The sequence below is a fragment of the Mustela nigripes genome, chromosome 18, assembly GCF_022355385.1.
Source record: "Mustela nigripes isolate SB6536 chromosome 18, MUSNIG.SB6536, whole genome shotgun sequence".
Taxonomy (NCBI): Eukaryota; Metazoa; Chordata; class Mammalia; order Carnivora; family Mustelidae; genus Mustela; species Mustela nigripes.
Genome location: NC_081574.1, coordinates 33,443,040 through 33,465,358, shown reverse-complemented (window position 1 = coordinate 33,465,358; position 22,319 = coordinate 33,443,040). Strand labels below are relative to the sequence as shown.

The 22,319-nt window shown below is 47.1% G+C and overlaps 1 protein-coding gene across 3 annotated transcripts; it reads right to left on the bottom strand.

Moving 5' to 3' along the window:
• Positions 1-348: 348 nt before the first annotated feature.
• On the bottom strand, positions 349-17,502 carry ERLIN2 (ER lipid raft associated 2). Of its 3 annotated transcripts, none has more exons than XM_059384016.1 (13): positions 17,402-17,492; positions 16,417-16,545; positions 16,064-16,185; positions 14,710-14,791; positions 13,584-13,630; positions 11,887-11,948; positions 11,595-11,720; positions 7,715-7,788; positions 7,505-7,563; positions 6,865-6,956; positions 5,941-6,030; positions 4,198-4,277; positions 349-3,820 (listed from the first exon to the last, which is right to left on the bottom strand). In XM_059384016.1, the coding sequence occupies exons 3-13, from the start codon at positions 16,168-16,170 to the stop codon at positions 3,626-3,628; spliced, it is 1,014 nt and encodes a 337-aa protein (XP_059239999.1). In that variant the 5' UTR covers positions 16,171-16,185; positions 16,417-16,545; positions 17,402-17,492; the 3' UTR covers positions 349-3,625. The 3 variants fall into 3 exon arrangements, with proteins under 3 accessions (XP_059239999.1, XP_059240000.1, XP_059239997.1); XM_059384017.1 differs by lacking the exon at positions 17,402-17,492 and adding an exon at positions 17,117-17,185; XM_059384014.1 differs by lacking the exon at positions 16,417-16,545 and having other exon boundaries at positions 17,402-17,502.
• Between the last annotated feature and the right edge of the window lie 4,817 nt (positions 17,503-22,319).

Sequence of the window (22,319 nt, the reverse complement as noted above, 5' to 3'; positions counted from 1 at the left end):
TTGGCAGCTTTAGGCTGGGCAACTTTCCAGAGTAGAGACTGGGACTTTCTGACTGAATTGGTATCAAAATGAGTTCTGGGTCAACTGAAATGATCTCTACCCTTGGGGCCAGAATTGCAGCAGTGAATGGATTCTTTAAAATGATAAATTTCCATAGCACCTACCAAGAATCATGCCATGTTTACAAATTAGTTGTTTATTGTTTCTACATTAATAATGGGGGTATTCATCTGAATATATTTTTAGGGTGATCTTGCACTCCATGCACTAGGGAGGGATGTTTTATTTCTTTGTATCACCTATCCTAATATTAGCTATCGCTAAATTTCACTTTAATAAAAAAGTAAATACAAAGAAGAATGATTTTATTTATCAAGACTGAAAATAAAACATATAAATTCACACCTTTAGTGTTGTCTAAAACAATTCCTCCAGCTATCAACCCAAGGTAATTAATCCAGCACATTATTTATAGAGTGATTAATATAACAAGAATCATTTCTCATTTACAGAGGGGGTCATTAAACTGCTGGGGCTCTTTGAAAGTAGAATTACTTTTGATTATTCAATCACCAGCTTACACAAAAGCAGAAATAAAAAGAAACTGAAATTACAAACACAAGCTGATTGACTATTACTTCCTTTCTAAGGAAGCAATAGAAGAGTGGCTTGGACCCTACCAAGTAGAACTAATGAAGTAGCCCGTTAAGTTCACAGACACAGAGCAGCCACTAGTCAACATACAGGTTTATTCTCAACTGAGGATTGAAGTTTATCTTCAATCAAACTTAAAATGTGAAGTCAGTAAGATGATGACCTTACTTTCACTACTTACTCTCTGTAAATGGCAAAGCCAACAGTGCTGAAAGATATATGGACCCAAAGAAATTACAACAGATCATTTAGAAAACAACTTTTTTTTTTTTGGAGTCAATATATTGCCAAAATTCTTTCAATTATATTTTTCCTCCTTCAAGTTAATATGACCACAGATCCCTTCATATTTATTTTATTTTAGTCTTATAAAAACTATTAACAAACTTTGGCTTCCTTGCAAATATTCTGTCCTTATATTAAAAAAGTGATTAAAAACAGTACGAATAGGAACCACTTCTGTAAAGTTTAATGAGAAATATTCAACCAAGGTGCCTTTTCCTTGGAAAAATCCTACAAAAACTGAATTTTATAAAGTTACGTATTTTGATAGAAGTTCCATTTACAAATAGCAGCCATGACTTTACTGCCTACAAATGTGTAGGCTGTCACATTTTACATGTTTAGGATTCCAATGTTTTAAGATCAGATTTTCTAGTGAGTGCTGAAGACACAGAATCACACAGATTGGTTAGTCGTCCCGTGCTGAGGAAACTGCTGACTTCCATGATTTTACTATTCAGGATGGGTGCAGCTAACCGCGGAATTTAAACGGAGGGGCACTATGACATTTCTATTTTTTGTTCAAAGAGGAAGCAACATTAGCATTGAGGGAGGCAGGGGCAGCAGGATTTGACTTCGAGGCTCTTTTGTGGTTAAAGTTTATCAAGTGCAAGGGTCAAGCTGTCACAGGATGTTAGTATTGGGCTTTCAAGAGAAGAACCTGAGCAAACGTGCTATTGAGAGGTGGAGAGATCCTTGCTTTTTGTTCTATTGAAGTAGTGTTTTCTGAGGCCTAGGCAGCAAATCTCAGAGTAGAGGAAGCAGAAAAATATGTATGGGGATACTAGATGTCATGTGTCATGTTGTTCCCAACAAGGGATTAATGGCATCGAAATGGGAGGAGGGTGAGAAGATCTTAATAATGGATACCTATGTTGGCCTTGGGAGGCTCTTCTGCAAGCACTTTCGAGCACAAAAAAACCATCATTGCCAGGAACAGTGGGCTGCTTGCACGAAGTGTGACCAGGACCACTGGTGTGAGAATTCTTAAGTCCCAGAAATGAGAACAGGTAAGGGCAATGCTTGAATTAAGAGGAGTTAACATGTTTCTACCTAAGCAGGCTGCATGCTCCCCAAACTCTCGACAAGCCTGGTGCTACCTGGGAGCAAGCTGGCCCGAATTCTGGGGCCATCCAATAAAGCAGAAGTCTGGGCACGGGACCAAAAATGAGGTGGGCATCTGTGCCAGAAGGTATGGTTCATAGTTTTGCTGAGGGAAAAGGGGTACCGTGGTAGTTTCTTTGGTAGTGGTGGTGGGGGGGGCAGCTAATAACAAGGCCAGACCCTAAGCCGGAGTTTGTCATGGAGAAGACCAACACGCCTGCAAGTGAAAGGGGAGTTAACGTCACAGTCTGGTACACAGCTCACGGCCTACATAAGCTGGAACCCACCTCCTCCCTCTGATTTCAGGATATAAGAAAACCTTCCTTTCACGGTTGGTCTTCTCCATCCCAAATCTCCCAGAATGACACAAAATTTTCCTAACTAGAAATGGGGAAAAACAAAACAAAACCAAACCAACCAACAAAAACCACCCCAAACCATTCGAACAGATTTTGATGCAGCCCTTCCAAGCCAGGGACCTGGGCATGAGCTCGTGATGTGTACCTCACAACTGTCTCTGGAGGTAGGACATTCGGTCTGACCCCTGTGTGGCTGCTGGCGCCCTAGACTTCAAAACACATGCTACTAGCGGGTTCCCTTTTTATCACTCCGTCAGACCGACTGCCTGTAGGCTGTAAGACCAGGAGATCCTTCGGGTGTCTTTCCTCCGTCCCCAGAGGCGCTCTTGGACAGAGAACCTCCATGGTGAGAAAGATGCCAGGCCTCAAGGAACACATGCACTTTGCCAAGCAGGTACCACGCTGGCTGAGAGACAGAGCGACCCCCTTGAGCAGCTAGTAAGACACTTGGGTTGTTTGTGCCTATCTTCCTAATGCTGAGTGAAATCAACGAAGAGATTCGAGAGGGGAAAAAAAAAAATCACAGAACAGGTGAAGAGTTTTAAGAAGAATTGTGGGTGATGCCCAAACCCGGACTCTGGAATGTAGTCAGAAATCGCTGCTTTTTAAGCCCTGGGGTGGGGAGGGTAGGAGAGAGAAGCTTGCAAAACCTAGCACCAGTCCTTCCTTGTGAGAGCTCCAGAGAGCGCGCTGCCAAAACGACTCCCATGTGCCGCCAGAAATACCAGCAAAGCCCATCGTTCTCGGCAGCTGCTGCCCCCAGCTCAGGGCAGACTCACAAGCACACAGCTACTCAGCGGCTGAGCCTTCCCCACAGGCATCCTTGGAGGCAGAGGTGAGAAAATTGGGCTGCCTTTCCCCAAATGGGGAAAAGCAAATCACCTGGAGGCCACACCCTCTATCTCTCCCCCTCCGTAATGATCAAATCCCTCCTTACGCCAGCGTCAAAGGGCTAAAATGAGTGTCTGGAGGGCAAAGGTCAAACCCACGATTCGCCCATCTTAACAGAAGTCACATGACCCGCTTACCTGAATAAGACCCCAAATCATCAATCCCAGCCCTCCCTTCCCAGGAAGGGGAATAGATTTAAATCCATTTCTTCTTTTTGCTCCACAGAATGTGGAAGAGAGTCAAAGCAGGTAGTGTGGGAGGGAGGAGCATCCCGGTTCATCATTCAAAAATAAAGATCTCTTGTAAGTGTCATCTGAGGTTGTATACAAAAACTTTCAATTCTCCTCCGGGTCTACGTCCAAGGGCTCATCATCGAAACTCAGCTTGTCAGCCAACCCCTCGAACTGCTTGCCCAGACCGCCTGCAGAGTCCACGAACATGTTCGGGATGTCTTTGCCGAAGTAAATCTTGCTGTTGGAAGCGATGGCTCTGTACTTCATCAGCTGCAGGTACTCCGGCGTCAGCTTCAGCTGGAAGAAACAAAGCAGAGCCCAGGTGGAGTCCGATCCGGGACAGCTCTGGGGGGCACCCTTCACAGAGGGTCTCTGTCCAAGCAGTGCGCCCCCTGGACTCTTCCAGGCCTCACGGCTCTCCGAGTGACGGGGCACTAATGGATCTGCGCGGTCAGAGCTGCCAGTCTGAGGAGTTTCTGTTTCACACGATGATACAACTTCTGCAGAAGCTCGGCTCAGGGGATGGGCAGCCCCTGTGCCCCACAGCACAGCGGCCATCCCTTCTGGCCAGGAGGGCCTTTGCCGGTGGCAGCCATCCGACATCCGGAGCTCTCAGACAACATTAGTGCAAGGCCAAATAGACTTTCCCCTCCCCAGGTGGCCCAGGGTTTTACCTTGTTGGCTTCGGCCAGCTTCATAGCGGTGTAGCACTCCGCATCGGCCTTCGCCTTCTCCCGGGCCAGGAACGCAGCATCTGTGGGCAACAGGGCAGCGAGTGCAGGGCAGAGGCCACCAGAACACTGGGCCCTGGGCCCTTCCCCTGTCTGCCTCTGTGACCTCGGGGAGACCGAGGTTTTTTTTTTTTTTTTTGCCTCTGTGCTTTGGTTTCCTCTGTTGCAAAATACGGAAAGAGGAGTTTTTCCCTATTTCACAAGTCGTGGTTGAAAATCAACCATGATGAGGAGGTGCCTGGATGGCATCCCCCTGCGGTGGGGACTAAAGATGAGCAAGGCCGCTGCTGTGCCCAGCAACCTCTCTGACAGCAGGCTCCGGAGAAGCACTGCAGCCCACCGATGCTTCTGTTTCCCCGCACTGACTCCTCTTGCCGCTCCTCTGCGTGGAAGCCGCATGGGGCCTGCCCCCACCTCGAGCCTCAGAGCTCTCCACCTCATCCCTCTTGCGGGGCTCAGCAAAAGCCCCAGGAGCCCAGCTGGAGGTGACCCCACCTAAAGAAACAGCTCGGTCCCTCTCCAACTTTGTTTCCCTTTTTATTTCCATCGCTCATTTCAAAAAGGTCCTTGTTAACAGTGAGCAAGCTGGCACAACTCTAAACAAGGCCACTATACACCCCGGTCCAGACCAACACCTGTTTGGACAAAGTCCTATTTCAACCTCCACTGCGCGTGCGACACTTTTCCTCAATCTGATGAGATGCGCTTTCTGTCGAGCTGATGCAAAACTTTTGCTTACTCCCTTGCCCTGGGAATGAGGCCAGCCTCCCGTGAGCGATATCTGTAGCCAAAAGCCTGGTAAGGACAGCCAGTCTGCGGGTGGGTTCTTCCTGCCCACCCCCAGCGAGACCCTGGGCGGAAGGAGGGTGGAGTCTGGCAGGGGTGCTGGCTGCAGGTGGCTGTCAAGTGGCCTGAGCACCTGATGACATGTTTTTACAAGAAATAAGAATGTCTTGTTTTGCCAAGAGCTCCCTAATGAGGAGCCACTGACCTGTAAAATCCTAGCTGGCTCCTTACCAGGCCTTCTCAAAGCCTGACAGGTCCCACAGTGAGTCCAAGTGGGCATAGGACTTGGAAGGTGGGCCTCAAGGGCCCATTTTTGTCCTAGAATTTGCTTGATTTAAGGCACCACATGAAGGAAAGGGTAGGTGGTGGGAACGAGCTGAGGGCTTAGGGGCAGGGAACTGAAGGTGAACAGAGTTCAGAAAAGCCAGCAGAGAAAACCTTCTCCAGCTCCAGTGCTATTGGTGCTGAAAAGGTGTCCCTTTCACAGCTGCCTTGGTATTCATGACAGGTGTTTGCTGTGGTGTTTGCTGACGTGCACGGGGGCTACGGAAGGCACAGGGAGGAGCTGCAGTTCTGGCCTCACCTCTTTGCTCACTTCCTAGGCTCTGAGACCCTTGCCAGAGAGCAGGACCTTCAGTGATTTCCTTTTTCCTTAGGCATCACATGAGTGCGCCTAGCCGCACGCAGTGGACGTCTGCTGAGTGAGCGAACGCTCTCTGAAATGGAAAACTGATGCCAGCCTGGCCCGTATCTCCCCCAAAGTCGACTCAAAGCACAGAGAAAAAGTGATTTTCCAAAGAAATCATCACATCTTAGAACAAAGATGAAAGTATGAAGGAAATGACCGTCTCACCCCCTTGTCACAAGGTGGGGCCCGAGGGTCACGTCATCTGTGCTCACCTTCAATTTCTGAAATCTTCTTCTCCGTCTCCTTCTCCATCACCTTCTGCCCATAGGTGATTTCTGCGACCTGAGCCACTTTTTCTGCCTCTACAGGAAGAAAGTTGAGAAAAGGCTCAGAGCTTTGGTATTTCAAAAGCTGGACTCTTTGACCCTTCACGAGTCTCTGATGCAGGCCGGTGGGTTAGCTCAGAAGGAGAGCCCCGCGAGGGGCACAGGTGGGCTGTACCAGTGAGGGCAGTACCACGACATCGGCACAAGACAGTAAACGGAGAGACCTGGGCCCCATGACAGAAGCGAGGAGCAGGCTCTCACCTCTCCTGTCACAAGGGTATTTCTCCTGAACAAATAGGCTAAGGAGTAAGATACTCTCCAAACAGTTTCTCCCTACCACTTCACTTTGGGAAGCAGTTAGTCACTGTTGATAATCCAGTGTAGTGGTTACGAACCAGGTTCTGGACAGAGTCCCTGGGGTTGAATCCCGTTTCTACCAGTTACTTGCCATACGACCCTGGGCACGTTATTTAAACCCTCTGGTCTTTGATTCGGGAAAATGAGGTTAACGATAGAACTTATGTCACCTGGTGGTTGTAAGGAGTACATGTGAGCACATGTAAGTGCTTAGAAAAGTACATGACCCATGATACCTGCTCGACAGGTTATCAGCCATTCTTATTATCCGTTTATGCATTATGAAAAAGGTTCTTTTCATTTCAAACGTAAGGAGAGACTCAAAATGCACTGCCCCTAGCTGTGATCTGATGACTTCCACTCTGTTTCTGGGAGTACGAATGCCACTCCTGCGCCCCAGCAAGGGTTTGGAGGGCTGTGTGATCTAACAGTGCCCGAGGCTACCTCTCAGCTTCCCACCACCCCCACCAGCCCCCTTTGCCATGTGAGGGGATCGCAGAACCACATTCAGACCGATGAGGGCCTTCTTCCGCTCCGTCTCAGCTTCCTTCTCCACCACCTTCTGTTTCTGTGCTGCAATGAGAAGCTTCGTCTTCTCACTTTCCCTGATGGGGGAAAAAAAAGCTGTGAGGCCACCATAGAAGAAGCTACTGAGGAACTTCACTGTCTCCCAGAGAAGCCAGACTTCCGCTGAGGAGAGGCAAACTGAGTTTGTCCTGTCTCCTGGAAGGCTGTTCAATGTCCCAGGGAAAAGCAGGTCTGTTGCAGACAGTAACACGGCTCTCTTTCACCTCCAAAATAACTCATTTGTGGGAAATAAAGTATAATTTACTTTGGTAAAATGCACCTGCCTGCCCACTTAAACACCTTTTGCTCCTATCGTCTTTGATATGACCCAGGAAGCACAATGTCCCCTGGCCCTGTAAAAAGCAGCACTGCTGGGAAGGGCTTCTCCTGTGGCTCTCCACCACAGCTACGGAGCCCAGGTGACCATCCAGACGCACCTGCTCCATCTCGCAGAGTGATGGGCTGTAACGAATACTCAAGAAGGCAATGAGCTCCTGGCGCGGCTTCAGTTAACTTTGGGATGGGATGAGGTGGGGGCGGGGCGGGCGAGAGTGGTGGGTGTAGCTTGGGCAGCAGAAATACTCACATCAACTCGTAGTTTCTGCGGATCGCCTCAGGGATATTGGGCTTGGTCACCCGCACAGCCTGGAGGAGGAAAACAGCACAGGAAGGTGAGGGTGGGGAGGGACAGAAGCACCGCCCACTGGCCCTTCATCTTCCTGCACAAAAAGGACATCCTCTGGAAGGGGGGGGATGCCCCTTCAGCAGAGCAGGCTCCCACTGTGGCCATGCTTACTTGGATGACAAGCCCAGGGGCCATGGAGGTCAGGTCCTGTTGTAAAGCCAGCTTGAGGTTTTCGTCAATCTGATCTGGAATCAAGAAAGACGGCAAGAGTTGTGGTTACATATAGGGTGGAGGAAAGCATGGGGGTAGAGCACAAACTATACCACCAGCTCAAGAATGCACCCTACGGGCCAAAGGGCTTTCCAAGGCAGAGGGCTTATCAGAGCCCAGAAATCTGAAGATCCTTGGCACATCTTTCAAAGAAACATGCCTCTGCAGCCACTCTGTGCAAGCTGGATGTGAGAGCATCCTTTTCCTGTGGCCTCCACATAAAATCACGGAGGCTGTAGAAAATAGCAACCTAGGGGCACCTGCGTGGCTCAGTGGGTTAGGCCTCTAACCGGCTCAGGTCATGATCTCAGGGTCCTGGGATCAAGTGGGGAGCCTGCTTCCCCTCCCCCTCCCTGCCTGCTGCTCTGCCTACTTGTGATCTGTCAAAAAAAAAAAAAAAAAAAAAAAACTTAAAAAATGAAAATAGCAACCTTGCCCAAAAGGAAACTGAGCTTTAATAAGAAAAAGGACAAACAAGTCTTGCACATTTCTTGAGTCAGGCGGCAGCCTTTTCCTAGACAATAGCAGCTAAAGAGAAGCCAGGCAGCCTGTTTTTGAGAGGAAGGAAGGTGGAGTGGCTATGCTAGGTATTTCGGAGAGAGCCAAGCCATTGAAATCCAGTCATTTGAGAAGTTTCTAAAAGAAAAATAGACTCTGACGTCAACGAAAGCCCCAAGGAAGACTATTTCCATTAAGAACTCCATCAAAGAACACAGTGGGGAAAATGAAAATTTATGGTTCTGGAAATGAGCCCGAGTCTTTTGATAGTCGTTTGCTTTGGCCCTGATTGCTCTGTGTGGAATTCACATGGGAGCTGTTTCACAGGCAAGTGTAGGAAGAGCTCTGACAACCCCTCCCAACCCCCCCTCTTTGTGGCCGGGATCCTACAGCCCCCATAGCTGCCCTCTCTGGCCGGGCCTTCTCTTCCTGAGCCCTGCCCAGGAGGTCCTCGGTAAGACCTTGGACGGTGCTGAGAAGACTCCACAGAACCAGGTTAGGACATCCGAATTGAATCACCTCCCTGTCAGATGCCACCCACTTTAAGTGGCTGTTTTTGGCCACTAGTGCCCAAAAAACAGGGGCCTCTGAGGAATGGCAAGTGGAACTCCGGCCAGACTGAGGCCCACAGAAGTTCAGTAATGTGTTCATGCTAGTTAGGAGCCAAAATAATACATTTGTTTAATTACTATGCTTTAATTTTTAGGGCTGTTTTATGCTTTAAAACAACACTATCTTCAACTGTCTGATCGGTAAGCAAGAGATTTTAACGTTTCCACACACTGGATATGCTCTCACAAGCCTCTTAGCATGAGGGAGAAATGCCCAGAAGGCAGCACCTCAGACCTAGTATGTGTTTAACAACTTGACAGCCACAGATAAACATCACATTTCATATTTTTTTTCTTAATAGGATACCAACCAAACTTTGAGATGTTCTGTGCCCTCCCTAAGTTAATAATAAATAGTCATTTATTAGGCCAAATTATATCTGACTTAAAGCAGACAACCGTGGTCCTGGGCTCATAACTTTCCAGGAAAATCTGGAAGAAATATTTTGCCACAGGGCACCTGGGTGGCTCAGTGGATTAATCATCTGCCTTCAGCTTAGGTCACGATCTCAGGGTCCTGGGATGGAGTCCTGCAGGGCTCTCTGCCTACTTGTGATCTCTCTGTCAAATAAATAAATAAAATATTAAAAAAAAAAGAAATATGTTGTTAGGTGGTTTATTATGAAAGTAATATCGGTAATAAGTTGTTTATACATTATAGTCATGCAAATAAATGCAGATTAGGTTACATTACACAAAGAGATTGCCACAGGTCATTGCTGAATAAGAACTACGTAGTGTTTTGTAGGACAGGCATAGAGGAGGCATCAGCGTAAGCAGGGATGAGAATTACACAGTCATGTGGGAGGGAAGTCAGGGCCATGAGTCCTGAGAGGACAGACACAGCTAGTGGAAAACCTCCCACGTTTTAGGAATGGGAGTAGAGACATGAATTCCTCCTTTACAGACACAAATAGGTTCTAACCAAGGCAGTGTTTTTGCTTGAAAGATGTAACTTTAAAAAGAAAGAAAATTTCAAAGCAATTACATTTTCCCAGCTTCACTGTACAAGAAGTTTCACTAAGCTACTAAGTTCATCTCTTGGGCAATATGAATTTTTTTTTTTCTTTTTTAAAGATTTCATTTTTAAGTAATCTCTACATCCAGTGTGGGGCTCGAACCCACGATCCCGAGATCAAGAGTTGTGTGCTCCACCGACTGAGCCTGCCAGGTGCCCAGACAGTAAGAAGTTTTCTATTGCAAAACAATTTCATATTTTCATTTTCTCTTCATGGAAGTTACAGTCCTTTGTCTCTTGTTGTTTCAAACGCTTTAAAGTGTTCTTTTAATTGCACAAGTTCTAAAACCAGGGCTAGAGAGAAACTAAATACTTTTTTTTTTTTTTTTAAGATTTTATTTCTTTACTTGACAGAGACAGACACAGTGAAAGAACACAAGCAGGAGGTTGTGGGAGAGGGAGAAACAGGCTTTCCTCCAAGCAGGGAGCCCAATGTGGGGAACAATCCCGGGACCCTGGGATCATGACCTGAGCCAAAGGCAGACACTTAATGACTGAGCCACCCAGGCGCCCTGAGAAAACGAAAGCTATTTTATAAAGTGCTCTTAGTTTGAAGTTAAAACCAAAAACCAAAAACCAAAAAACTAGTAATAGCAAATTCACAGAATTTTTCTTTAAAGCATGCTGAATTCAAACCCTGTAAAGTGAATTTAGATTTATTTTCTATTGCAGAGAAATTAGAAGTGATTCTGAAGACGACCCGAATCAGAAATGTGGGCAAGGGGCTCCCTCACTGAACTCATGGGCAGCACCAGGGGTCCCTCCCCGCTCCTATCTACTCTGCGAAACATTCTATCAGGGTCCTTTTTAATGAAGAGTCCTGGGAAGAGACATTGTCCAGTCCTAGTATCAGGAATAGTTGTACTATCATTTACTCTTAGCACTGGCCACTAGAAAACTTCTGGCAGCAAGCTTCAAGAGAACACTTAACCACAAAAGAGCTCGAACAATTACTGAACTGTTTCTTTCTCTTGTTGCTGAAGTCAGGCTATGTTTACTCTGACTGGTAAAAAAGCTCAAAAAGTGTGTACGTAAGCATGTGGATTCTTTTAAGTGTTTTCCTATTCATCTCTATGCATGCAGGCTTCAGGAAACTAGGAACTTTAAGCAGCTCTGGTCCTTGTCCCGCTTCTAGAATTAAATGTGAGCCCCACTGTCCTCCTCACCTCTCCTGGAGGCCCTTCTTTCAGTGTGGCGGACAGAGAAGCACTCTGAAGCGAGAGCCAGGAGAGGGGGGGTCTAGCCTCAGCTCTGCTAAGAAATAGTTCTAAAACTTCCTTTTTGGGCCTTCGTCCCCTCACCTGAAAATGAGGGTTTTGGGGTGGATAATCTCTAAGGTTCTTCTAGAATGGACTCTGTCTTCATTACAGAAGGCTGTTTTAGGGATAGTCGCAATGCTCTGCCTTCCAGTCCTCTGATTCGGGCCAGGAGTCCTCTAGTCCATGTACGCCTGTGCGCAAGGCTCACCGGCTTTCATGACCTTCTGCCACTGTCATCAACATTTTCTAGAAGTTTGCTTGGGACCAGTTCCCAGGCACTGGCTTCTTTGACACTTCCTATCCCTGGGAACCCATCCTCCCCTACGATAGCTCAGAAGTAGGCGGTGGCGGGTACAGCGGTGGAGGCATGCTACGGCCAGCAGAGGCTTTCTTACCGAAGAGCTCTATGTAGACCTCCTGAAGGGTGTGCACACTGCAGAACTGGTTCAGCTCGTGGTGGATCTTATTGAAGATGAGAGCCTTGTCGTAGTCAGCAGTGTAGTTCTTCACGATGTCATACACTGGGAGGGAAGGCAGGACTGCAGTCAGAAAAGGCAGGACTCCCTTTCTCAGACACAGCAGCTCTCCCCGCCGGAGGTGCTGAGACAGACGCGGGGTGGCAGTGCGGATGGGGGGAACATGCTGGGCAAAGCAAGTCGGTGGTGAAGGTCAACTGGAAAAACGTACCTGCATTTGGGACCAAGAAGTTCACCACTTCAATTCGGTCAAAGTAGATCATCACACCACCACTGTTGGGGGAAGAAGGAAGAAAGAAGTCACCAGTAGGCTCTGGAACAGAGTGCCGTCTCTAGGTGATGGCATCAGGTGTGTGACCTGGCAGAAAAGGAGCAGAGGAGTTCACGGGAGGCCGGAAGGCACGAGATCTCCAAGTAGGAATCTTCCAAGCTTAGAGCAAGAACACCATCTCCCGAGAAACCACACCTCCTCAAAGTATCTCCATAAGGAGAAAAGTAAAACTTCTGGGTGCCACTAGGAAGAGGACAGTTCGTATCTGCTGAATCTGCAATGCCTTTTGATGGGAAAAGAAAAGTGAAGGATTTCTCAGCATTTAGAAGGCCACCGTGGGACTCAATGGTCACTGTTTCTCCCTTTGTCTTGACCATCACTTTGGTTCAGCACTTCCCTCTCCTGGCACATATTCATAAGAAATAATTTTAAGCATACAGAAACGCTGAAAGAACAATACAACTCACATGCATACATGAACACCTACATTTAGCAATCGCTAACATTTACCTTACAGATTGCTCTGCCTTTTATGCTGAACATTTCAAAGTGAGTTGCCGTCATGATACTCTTTCTCCCTTAACATGTCAGTGAGCAACATGCACTGAGGTATAATGACATCCTTCTATGTCCCAAATCTAAGAAAATTAACAATAATTTCTCAACGGCCTCTAATACCAGATCCTTATTCCAGTTTCCTGTTGTTCCTGTTAGGGACTGAATTGTGCGCCCTCCAAAAGTCCATTTGCCGAAACTCTTAAAAGCCCCCTGTCACTGTATTGGGTTAGACAGGGCCATAAGGTGGTAATTAAGACTCCATGAAGTCATAGGGGTAGGTCCCCAACCCGATTGGACTGGTAAAGGAAAAGGGGCAGACACCAGAGATTTTCTGCCTGTTTGCACCCAGGAAAGGCCACGTGAGGACACTGCAAAGTCACCATCTGCAAGCGAGGAAAAGAGGCTTCACCAGAGATGAAGCCTGCTGGCACCTTGAACTCTGTTTCCGTTCAGTCTGTGGCCCTCTCTTATGGCTGCCTGAGCTGACTCAGCCAGTCCCCGTCTTTCATAGATGGTATTTTTGAACCAAGTTCTAATTAAGGCTCACCATGCCTTTGTTTATGTCTTTTAGGTCTGCTTTCCAACCCAAAGCTCCTCCCTGTGATGCCACCAGGTCAGCTGTCCCGTGAGATGCCCTAATTCTGGATTTGCCTGAATGTTTCCTTGTGGTGGTGGTTTGTGATTCTATTCCAATTTGGACCTTCTTTACTTGTCACCCAGACCACTGGAGTGGTGTTCTGTTTGGATTTCTAGACCCTGAGGTCAGCCCTTACCTTTACAACATTCCCCAGCTATCAAGTCATTTATCTGCTAAGAGCTTTTAGTGGATCTTCACTTATAACGGAAAAAGCCTACACTCAGCACAGAATTCAAGGTCCTCCTGAACCTGCGTACCTTCTGTGATTTTTCCTATGGCACCACATGTGCTCATCAAATCGGAGTCAAGGGAGCAAGGAGGCAGGGAATTTGGTAAGACCACCGAGAAGGAATGCTTCTCCCTTCACTGTCTCTAACAGTGAGCGCTAACAGCCAGTCCTTCCGCCGACATAGGCTTACCCCATTCACCCCAGGCAGCTTACCTAGTCCCGCAAGGCACATTCTTCACTTCATCTGTCTGCAGTGTGGTCTAGAGACAGAGAAGACATAAAATGGCTATAAAATGGGCCATGAGGAGTAAAGTAACTTAGTTTTGGAATCCCAATCGCCTGGTCCTTGAGGTTATCTGGGTTGACCTTTGGCCTTGTTAAACAAGAATACTCTGTCTAATCTTCTTTATTTACACAGGGTGTCTGACTCAGAGGAACAAAGGTACCTACCCCAGCTTCACTGTAAGTGAATCACCATATGCACTAGCTGTGTAATAATGGTTTCGTTCAAAAAAAGAAAAAAAGAACTTGGATGAGGAGTTCTAAGATCGCTTTATCTCCACTGTCCTACTTTCACTAGTTTTAGAACTAGAGGATTCTGTATTTAACCTGGCTCAGCCCCTTCTCAGCACTACTGTGAGACTCCTAAGATCCTGGGCACAAACGCACTCTGAAAACCATCGAGCACCGGAGATGGCAGAAGAAATGAACAGGGAGAATGCTGGTGTCCCAGGATATTTTCCTCCTGTCCCAGGATATTTTCCTGAGTCGGTTCAAAAATCATCCTCTACGTCTTATCCCTCTTAGCTGGACATACTTCAAAGATGGCTAGTCTATCTGAGCCAGGCCTTCTATCTGTTATAATTAATCCTAGTCTTCCTTTAGATGTCAGCCCACTTCACCAAGGCCAACTTTCCTCTCCCCCCACCCCTCAAATTACATTCACATCTATAAGTTCAAATAAGAACCAGCAAAATTACCATGTTTTATTCCCATTTATCTAGGTAACCTGTGACTGAAAACACACAAACCCACACATCCTACTGTCCTTCTTTATCTTCAGCACATTCTTCTCTGGCTCTACCTTGACGTGAAGAAATAATTCCCAGCTGGGGCCGATGGGTCAAGGCAATGACCCCATTCAGCCATTTCAACAATCAAATAAAGCTCCAGAGTATGCGGTTCATGGGGCCTCATTCTTTCTATAGACACGATACATTACATATATACATTCCTTGAAGAGGCATTTACTCATCTAATGGGAAATAATTCCAAATCATTTGTTTGCCAACACCCCAAACCTGCAGAGGCCCAAACATGCCCCACAAGCCCAGTTCACCTGCACCGACTTATATGATGTGATGAAAGGAAGCATGAGATGGAAACCCGGGCCGCTGGTGGAAGTCAGAAGGGCTCCGCCTCTGCAGAGGAGAGAGAGGAGGTTTAGCAAGAGCTAGCAATGACAGCAATTACTATTTGCACCCACCTCCTCTACGCCCCCATAAACATCTCATACAGAATGACAGGTGCCCGAGCCATGTCCGTAGACCCCTTCCTCTCAGCTCAACCCTGACATTCTAGGAAGCCTGATGGTAAAACACAAAACCATTATTCATGCTTTCGAGGCAGGAAAAATAGGCTTATGGGCCAAATGGAATGAAGACAGCAGGATCCCTGGCAATCCTGAACAGAAGGGGAAGTCTGTTTTACTTGGTCATACCCGTTGAGTTTGTGGCAATCCTTGGGGGGCAGTTAAGTCCGGTAATACATTTACCGACTAACTGCACTAATACTGGAGTCAAGGGACACGAACAACCAAAAGAGTAATTTTAAGAATGCTTTAAAAATCATCTGCATACCTTTTTTGGGCAGTAGGGTGACCTTCAGAACCAAGTTATATGTAAAGGGTAACAAAATTAAAAGCCTTTTTTGGGCACAAATGAGCAGCAGGTGGGGAGAAATAAAGGGGAGAACGGAGCCCAATGAAACTTAGAAATTGCTATTGACAGTCCAGGAATAGGCATCTTGGGCACATATAAGGGGTTCATAATGGCTTAAAGCAAAAAACTTGAGTCACGGAGGTTACTGAGAGGAAAGCAACCCAAGATTTATAAGTGTTTCTTTGCTTTGCATCCCCCCCCCCAAAACAAACAAACAAAGAAAAAAACCCAGCAACAGAGATGCAATGGGCTCCTCTTTCTTATAAGAATCACTACTCTTGGTCTTGCCTTGATTGATATAGATCAGTCTGAAGGATTCCTTTTTCCTGAAATGTTAATTTTCAAGAGTGGGTATAAACAAGCAGAGCAGGCTAGCTCCTCGTTTCCATCAAGAACTAGAACTCATGGGAGGTAACCTTGTGGCACCAAGATTCCGGGGAGGGATGCAAGAGAAAACAATGTTTCAGAGAGGATCTGCAAGCACTGGTTTCCTTTAGATTTTGTCTCTAAATCTTTAGACACATTTATTGTCCACCACCCATGGCATCAACTTAAGACAATTAAGCTTTAGAGTCACGTTTATATATGCATATAAGAGTGTGTGTGTATGTCCCTTTCATGGTCACTGACACCACAGCTCCATCTAAAACGACTCCTTTATTCAACAGACACAGATAATCAACAGAATCTGCTAGACAGTGACGAGGAAAGAGACATTTAACAGGGAGCTGCAAGCTTCTGTCTCTTCCTTACCTGTAATACACCCCAATATGTCCCTCTTCTATCTTGTGCACAGCTGAGAAGAGAGATGCACAAAAGAAACTGGTAGCCACAGCCACAACTGCTCCCAACTGAGCCATCAGCGAACCTGTATCCTAGGGAAAAAGACGCAGGAAAACGTGGTCCAACACGTAGGAGAGAAGTCACAACGGGGAGAGGACCCCACTAAGCTGAGCTCCCTGAAGTGGCTCAGGCCCAGCCTGTTGTACTATGGCTAGATGTACTATGGCTAGCCTGTTGTACCAAGGCTAGATGTCCAACTCTCTTCATCTTGTTCTCAGGCAACATTCCCACTCCTCCCCCAGCTGTGGGATCATATTCCCTACCTCCCCCAGGAGGCAGTTGCTCCAGATACAGCGGGGCCCCAAGAGAGAACCAGTGCCAGTTGGGCAGTGTTCAGAACACAGCCTTCTCTTCCTGTGAACACGAATGTGCTGTCACTGGAGTCACTCATGCTAGTAAAAGGGAAGAGAGGCAGCTGCAGTATGTTGCCCAAATTACAGAGGATGTCAAATGACAGGCAGTTGTGGCTATGTAATTCTGGTCAGAGCCTCCCAGTCCTAATTGCCTGCCATTTCAAAGGAAACCATTATTTACTCCTTTCAGATGCTGGAGCGACAGAGTCAGCATGTGAGCAGAGTTCACATGATGGGATTCTCTGGCCTTTCGTCCACCTTCCCAATTATTCCTTTGGATCCAAACCGGGGAGGGCTCTGAATACACCCTCCCACACACCTGCCTGGCACTTTGCACCTGACAGGTCCCCCAGGCCCATGGTTAGAGGAGAAAGAGGGTTCTCCAGGGTGGGCTGACTAGGATCCTGGGACCAACTGCGTTCAAGCACCAGGATAAGAAAGAGCTGGCATCTAGAGACTCATTTCCTAAACAACGAAGGCTCTGGAAAAACGATGGTTGGCAGCAAAGTTCACAGTCTGGCGTGCCTGGGCCCACCCGCGCAGGGCGTGGATTCTGCCTCCCGGGGCTCACACAGCTCGGGCTCAGACGTCTACGAGGCGCTTATTTTACCGTGGCGGACTCCAGCTACCGATCTGCAGCTGCGTCCTTTCTGCAAACGCCCCCACCCCCACCCCGCCCTCAACCCGCGCCCCTTCCCTGCCCTCTTCGGAGAGAGGGTCGCGCGTCCCTAGCGCCCTGGGGCTCGCGGGGAAGGGATGGAACAGAAAGGGGTGGCTTTCTCGCTCCTGAGGGAGAGAGGCTGCGGGAGCTGGGGCCCCGGAGAACGGCTGATGAGCTTCGGCCGGGAGCCGCAACTAGGCCCAGTGCGCACACTAAGGGGCGGGGGCCGCGTACCAAGCTGTCCCTCCAGGCGCTCCGTACTCTTCCGAACCCCCGTGCAACCGTAGAAACCGCCACGCCCTCCACACGCTACTTCCTTCCGGGCCCGTCGCTTTGATGACGCCATTAGTTCACGCGAGAAGAACACCCTTTCCTTAGGTCGTCAGTCCCACACCCCGCCCTCCGAGCTGTCAGAGTCCGCGCTTGGCCGCCAGAGGGCGCCGGCGCCCCGGTCCGGCCCGTGAGGACCTCGAGTTAGGGTTTCCAGGTTGGGGACCCGTGCCGAGTACTTGGAGAGTGACGCGGGGGAAGGACGCTCGTGGCCTCGGGTGCTGAGTGCCGGAGGGGGTCTCCTTCCGAGGTTCTAACTTTGGAATTTGCTCTGGGTTCCCTCCCCCTCATTGGGTCAAGTGTGTTGTTTTTCGGAGCAGGTACCCGCGAGTAGCACCCGCTGTTGCCCTCTGCTCGCGCTTGCCTATGGCGCCGCTGAACGGAGCACATTTTTTCAAGCGTGGATTAGCCCCAGTGCGTCGTTCATCACACACAGTCCCTATTTTGAATTGCCCTTTATACTTTTCCAGGAGCCTTGGTCTTTGAGACCCCCAGAGCACCATTCAGCAGCTTAAGAAGGAATTATCCCCGTTTTGGTGAACAGAATCTTGAGCTCAGTGAGAAGCAAGGGTCGCGGTGGATGACAGTCCCCTCGACGCTTCCTTAACATCTGGAGCTTAACTGCCTTTGTAACACCGGTCCGCAGGGCTGGCCGTTGCGTGCGGTCTCCCCCAGGCTGGACTGTGGGTTTCCTTGAGGGCGGGGACCGTGTCTGCACTTCCCATGCGTAGGTGCTCAGTAAATGCGGACTGAAGGCGCAGTGGCTCCGGGAGCGGGATCTAGGTCTCCTGTGTCCTAGTCTAAGGGCATCCCGTCGTCCGCTGCCTTGGCGGTTCAGCAGCATCACATTGGGACATTTCTAATTCAGCCACTGAAGTTATTTTGTTTGCAGCAGAGGAAGAGTCCACTTAATTGCAGTGCTCAGTAAATGAAAAGCTTTTACACAGAGAAGATGGCAAGATGGTGGTGGTGGACAGATTCAGGACACAGGGAAATGAAAGCCGTAGGTTGTCCAGGCATCTCTGCTTGGAACTCACCCTGGGTTGTTCTGGGTGAGTCTGTGTTGGGATGTTCAGCGTTGTATGGTTAAGGCTACAGGTGGGCTGCCTGGGCTCTGTGTGCCCATCTCTGTCTCTACAAATCCCCCCTCCTTCCAGCTGGCCGGTCTTCGGATTGATCCTGTCGATACCTAAGAGCTTTTTGTCTCCGTGGTTCAGTATGTAATTCAGCTGGGCATGCTTAATAAGTTTCATAGTCGAGTGAATGAGTCAGAGAAATGGAAATATTGGGGTTTATCATCCCAAGGAATGGGGTTTAGCTTGCAGCATAAAGGGTTTGAGTTAGTTGTAATTTAAGAATTTCCTGACTGTTAAACTTTGGAATGAACTATGAGTAGAAGTTGTGGGATTCTGTTCCCAGGAAGCTTTCTGCCAGGACTGGGTTGTTCAACTCTGGTGTTGCCTAGAGGCTGAGGAGGAACTTCAGTAGATGATCTAGCATTTCTGAAAATCCCTTTCTTAAGGCTCCTGTGATTTTTCTGACAATACACAGCATTATCAAGCAGATAACTCTGGGCTTTCTTTTAAGTGGTTGAGTGAAGATACTCCATTGTCAGACTGCCTGGGTTCAAATCCTGCCCTTTCACCCCACCCTGTGCCTCTTATTAACTGTATGACCTTGCAAAATGATTTATCTGTTTGGGCCTCAGTTTCTTCATCTGTAGAATGGGGGTAATAAAAGTACGACCCTTCTAGGATTGTTGCAAGCAGTAAATGGCAGATCAAGGAAGGTGTGTGCGTGCGCGCGCGCGCGCACGCACACACATACACACACACACTCACACTGTGATAACACCTCACACCTGTCAGAATGGCTAGCCTCAAAAAGACAAGACATACCAGGTGCTGGCCAAGTTGTGGTGAGAAGGGAACCCTCTTGCACTGCTTGTAGGAATGCAAATTGACATGACCATTGTGGAAAGCAGTATGCAGTTTTCTCAAAAAATTAAAAGTAGAAATACCTTATGACCCAGTAATTCCACTCCTGGGAATTTACCCAGAGAAAAGGAAAACACTAATTTGAAAAGATACAGCACCTCTATGTTTATTGAAGCATTATTTGCAATAGCCATGATATGGAAGCAGCCCAAGTGTCCACCGACAGATGACTGGATAAAGATGATGTGGTGTGTATATATATGCAATGAACATAACTCAGCCTTTAAAAAAGAATGAAGGTTCTGGACGCCTGGGTGGCTCAGTTGGTTAAGCTTCTGTCTTCGACCGAGGTCATGATCCACAGTCCTGGGATTGAGCCCCTCATTGGGCTTCTTGCTCAGTGGAGAGCCAGCTTCTTCCTCTGCCTTTGCTGCTCCTTCTCCTTGTGCTCTCTCTCTGACAAATAAACTCTTAAAACAATGAAGTTTCACCACTTGTGACAACATGGATGGACCTGGTGGATATTATGGTAAGTGAAGTAAGTCAGACAGAGAAAGGTAAATGCCATAAGATTTCACTTATATGTGGCATCTAAACAACAAATGAGCAAACAAACAAAAAGCCAGACTCTTAAATACAGAGAACAAATTGGTGCTTTCCAGAAGGGAGGTGAGTGGGGGGGACAGGAGAAATAGGTGAAAGGGATTAGGAGGTATGAACTTCCAGTTATAAAATAATTAAGTCATGGAGATGAAAAGTACAGCATAGGGAACATGGTCCATAATACTGTTATAATGTTGTATGGTGACAGATGGTGGGTATACTTCTCACAGTGAGCACTGAGCCACATATAGAATTGTCAAATCACTGTGTCGTGTACCTGAAACTAACATAACATTGTATGTCACCAATGCTTCAAGAAAACAAATACATACAATGTTTGGCCCATTTTAAAGTGTTCAGTAACATTAGCTGTTGCTGTTTTAAATAGCAAATTCCCGTAATGGGTTCTTGTCTGTTGGTAGATTTGCAATATTAATGTGACAGAACGTGAGAGAAGGGTAAGCTGCAAGTTACGTGGTATTGAGGAATGACCAAATGAAGGCTTCTCAGAAGGAGAGATGAGGGACTCTGAAATGCGGCTTCAACAGATATTTTACAATACAAATTTCATAAAACATTATCGAATGCTTTCCACGTACCAGGCCCTACCCCGTTCTCATTTTATATAATCTTGAGGTCAGCCCTTTGAGTTCAACTCCCTTCTAGAGGAGGAAGTTGAAGCTTAGAGAAGTCAAGGGACTGCCCCGGAGCACAGAGCGCGTACATTGCAAAGCAGAATTCAAGCGATCCCAAGAAGATCTGTTCCATTATAGTAAGTGAATGAGAAAATAATGATTCAACTTAAAAACGCACACACAAGAGTTACCGCATTTATCTCATATGTAACCTTTCAGGAATGTAGACCAATGGTCCGAAATCACAAGTACTTTAAAATTGGGCTCGTTCATTTTGCAGTCGTGGGTTGTAGTAGGATAAAAAAAAGTACTCCCATCCCAGTCACCCACCTTTCCCTATCTCTGGATTGCTGTTTGTTTAGTCCTCTTACCAAGCTTGTTGTTGGTGAGAGAGCCAGTCCAAGGTGAAAAAATATGCCTTTTTAAAGATTTTTTAAAAGATTTTTAAAATTTTTTATTTTTACTTATTTGACAGAGAGAGAGAGAGAGAGATCACAAGTAGGCAGAGCAGCAGGCAGAGATAGGTGGGGAAGCAGGCTCCCCGTGCTGAGCAGAGAGCCTGATGCGGGGCTCGATCCCGAGATCATGACCTGAGCCAAAAGCAGAGGCTTAACCCACTGAGCCACCCTGGCACCCCAAGACCCCCTTTTTTGGGCACAGAGCAGAATCATTAATAACCAGGTGAGCCCCAAAGGAGCCAGGCAACTCTTAAAATCTTGGTCTTCATTTATATCACAAGATTGGAAGTTGCTGGGAAAAGTTTTTGATTTTTCTTCTTTATGCCTCAAACAGGGAATAAAGGTCTTTTTTCAGGACATTTGATCCCAGTAAGATTTTGGTGAATGTGGGAGAAGAGAAGTAAAGACCTATATCCTTAATAATGACGAAGGGGGTTATTTCCAACACGCTTCTTGTATTTTCTGTTGGAAAAACCAGGATTGGTGCCTTTTAAGAACAAAAGGATATTTGCTCGGGGCTAATAATGTTTCTTCAAAGGAGTGTGGTAAAGGGATCAAAGAGGAATCATGGAAAAAAAAATGAAGTTGGAAATCGGTTGGAAGTCACCTAAAGATCATTTTGTGATGATATGTTTTTACAGCTTTATTGAGGTATAATTGACCTACAATAAAGTGCATATAGGGTGTACAACTTTTAAGTTTTGACATATGTATACACCTGTGAAGCCATTACCACAATCCAGATAATGAACATATGCTCATGGCCCCACGTTTCCTTATGCCCCTTTACAGTCTTTTCCTCCTGCCCCTCTCCATGATCCAGCAACCCCGATTTTCAAGCAACAACTGATCTTGTCACTATAGATTAGTTTTCATTTTGTACAATTTTATACAAATGGAATTCATACAGTGTGGATTGTTTTTGGGGAGAGGGTGTATCTGGCTTCTTGTAAAAAAAATTTTTTTTTTTTAAAGATTTTATTTATTTGTCAGAGACAGAGGGAGAGAGAGCGAGCGAGCACAGGCAGACAGAGAGGCAGGGAGAGGCAGAGGGAGAAGCAGGCTCTCTGCCGAGCAAGGAGCCTGATGTGGGACTCGATCCCAGGACCCTGGGATCATGACCTGAGCCGAAGGCAGCTGCTTAACCAACTGAGCCACCCAGGTGTCCCTCTTGTAAAAAATTTTATAT

What these genes read in the sequence shown, in the direction of transcription:
- ERLIN2 (XM_059384014.1), bottom strand. Translation starts at nt 16,170, where the DNA reads ATGGCTCAGTTGGGAGCAGTTGTGGCTGTGGCTACCAGTTTCTTTTGT. An exon ending in CTTCTTGGTCCCAAATGCAG is followed by an intron (nt 11,721 to 11,886) that starts GTACGTTTTTCC and finishes CTTCCCTCCCAG; the next exon opens with TGTATGACATCGTGAAGAAC. An exon ending in GGTCTACATAGAGCTCTTCG is followed by an intron (nt 7,789 to 11,594) that starts GTAAGAAAGCCT and finishes TCTTGATTCCAG; the next exon opens with ATCAGATTGACGAAAACCTC.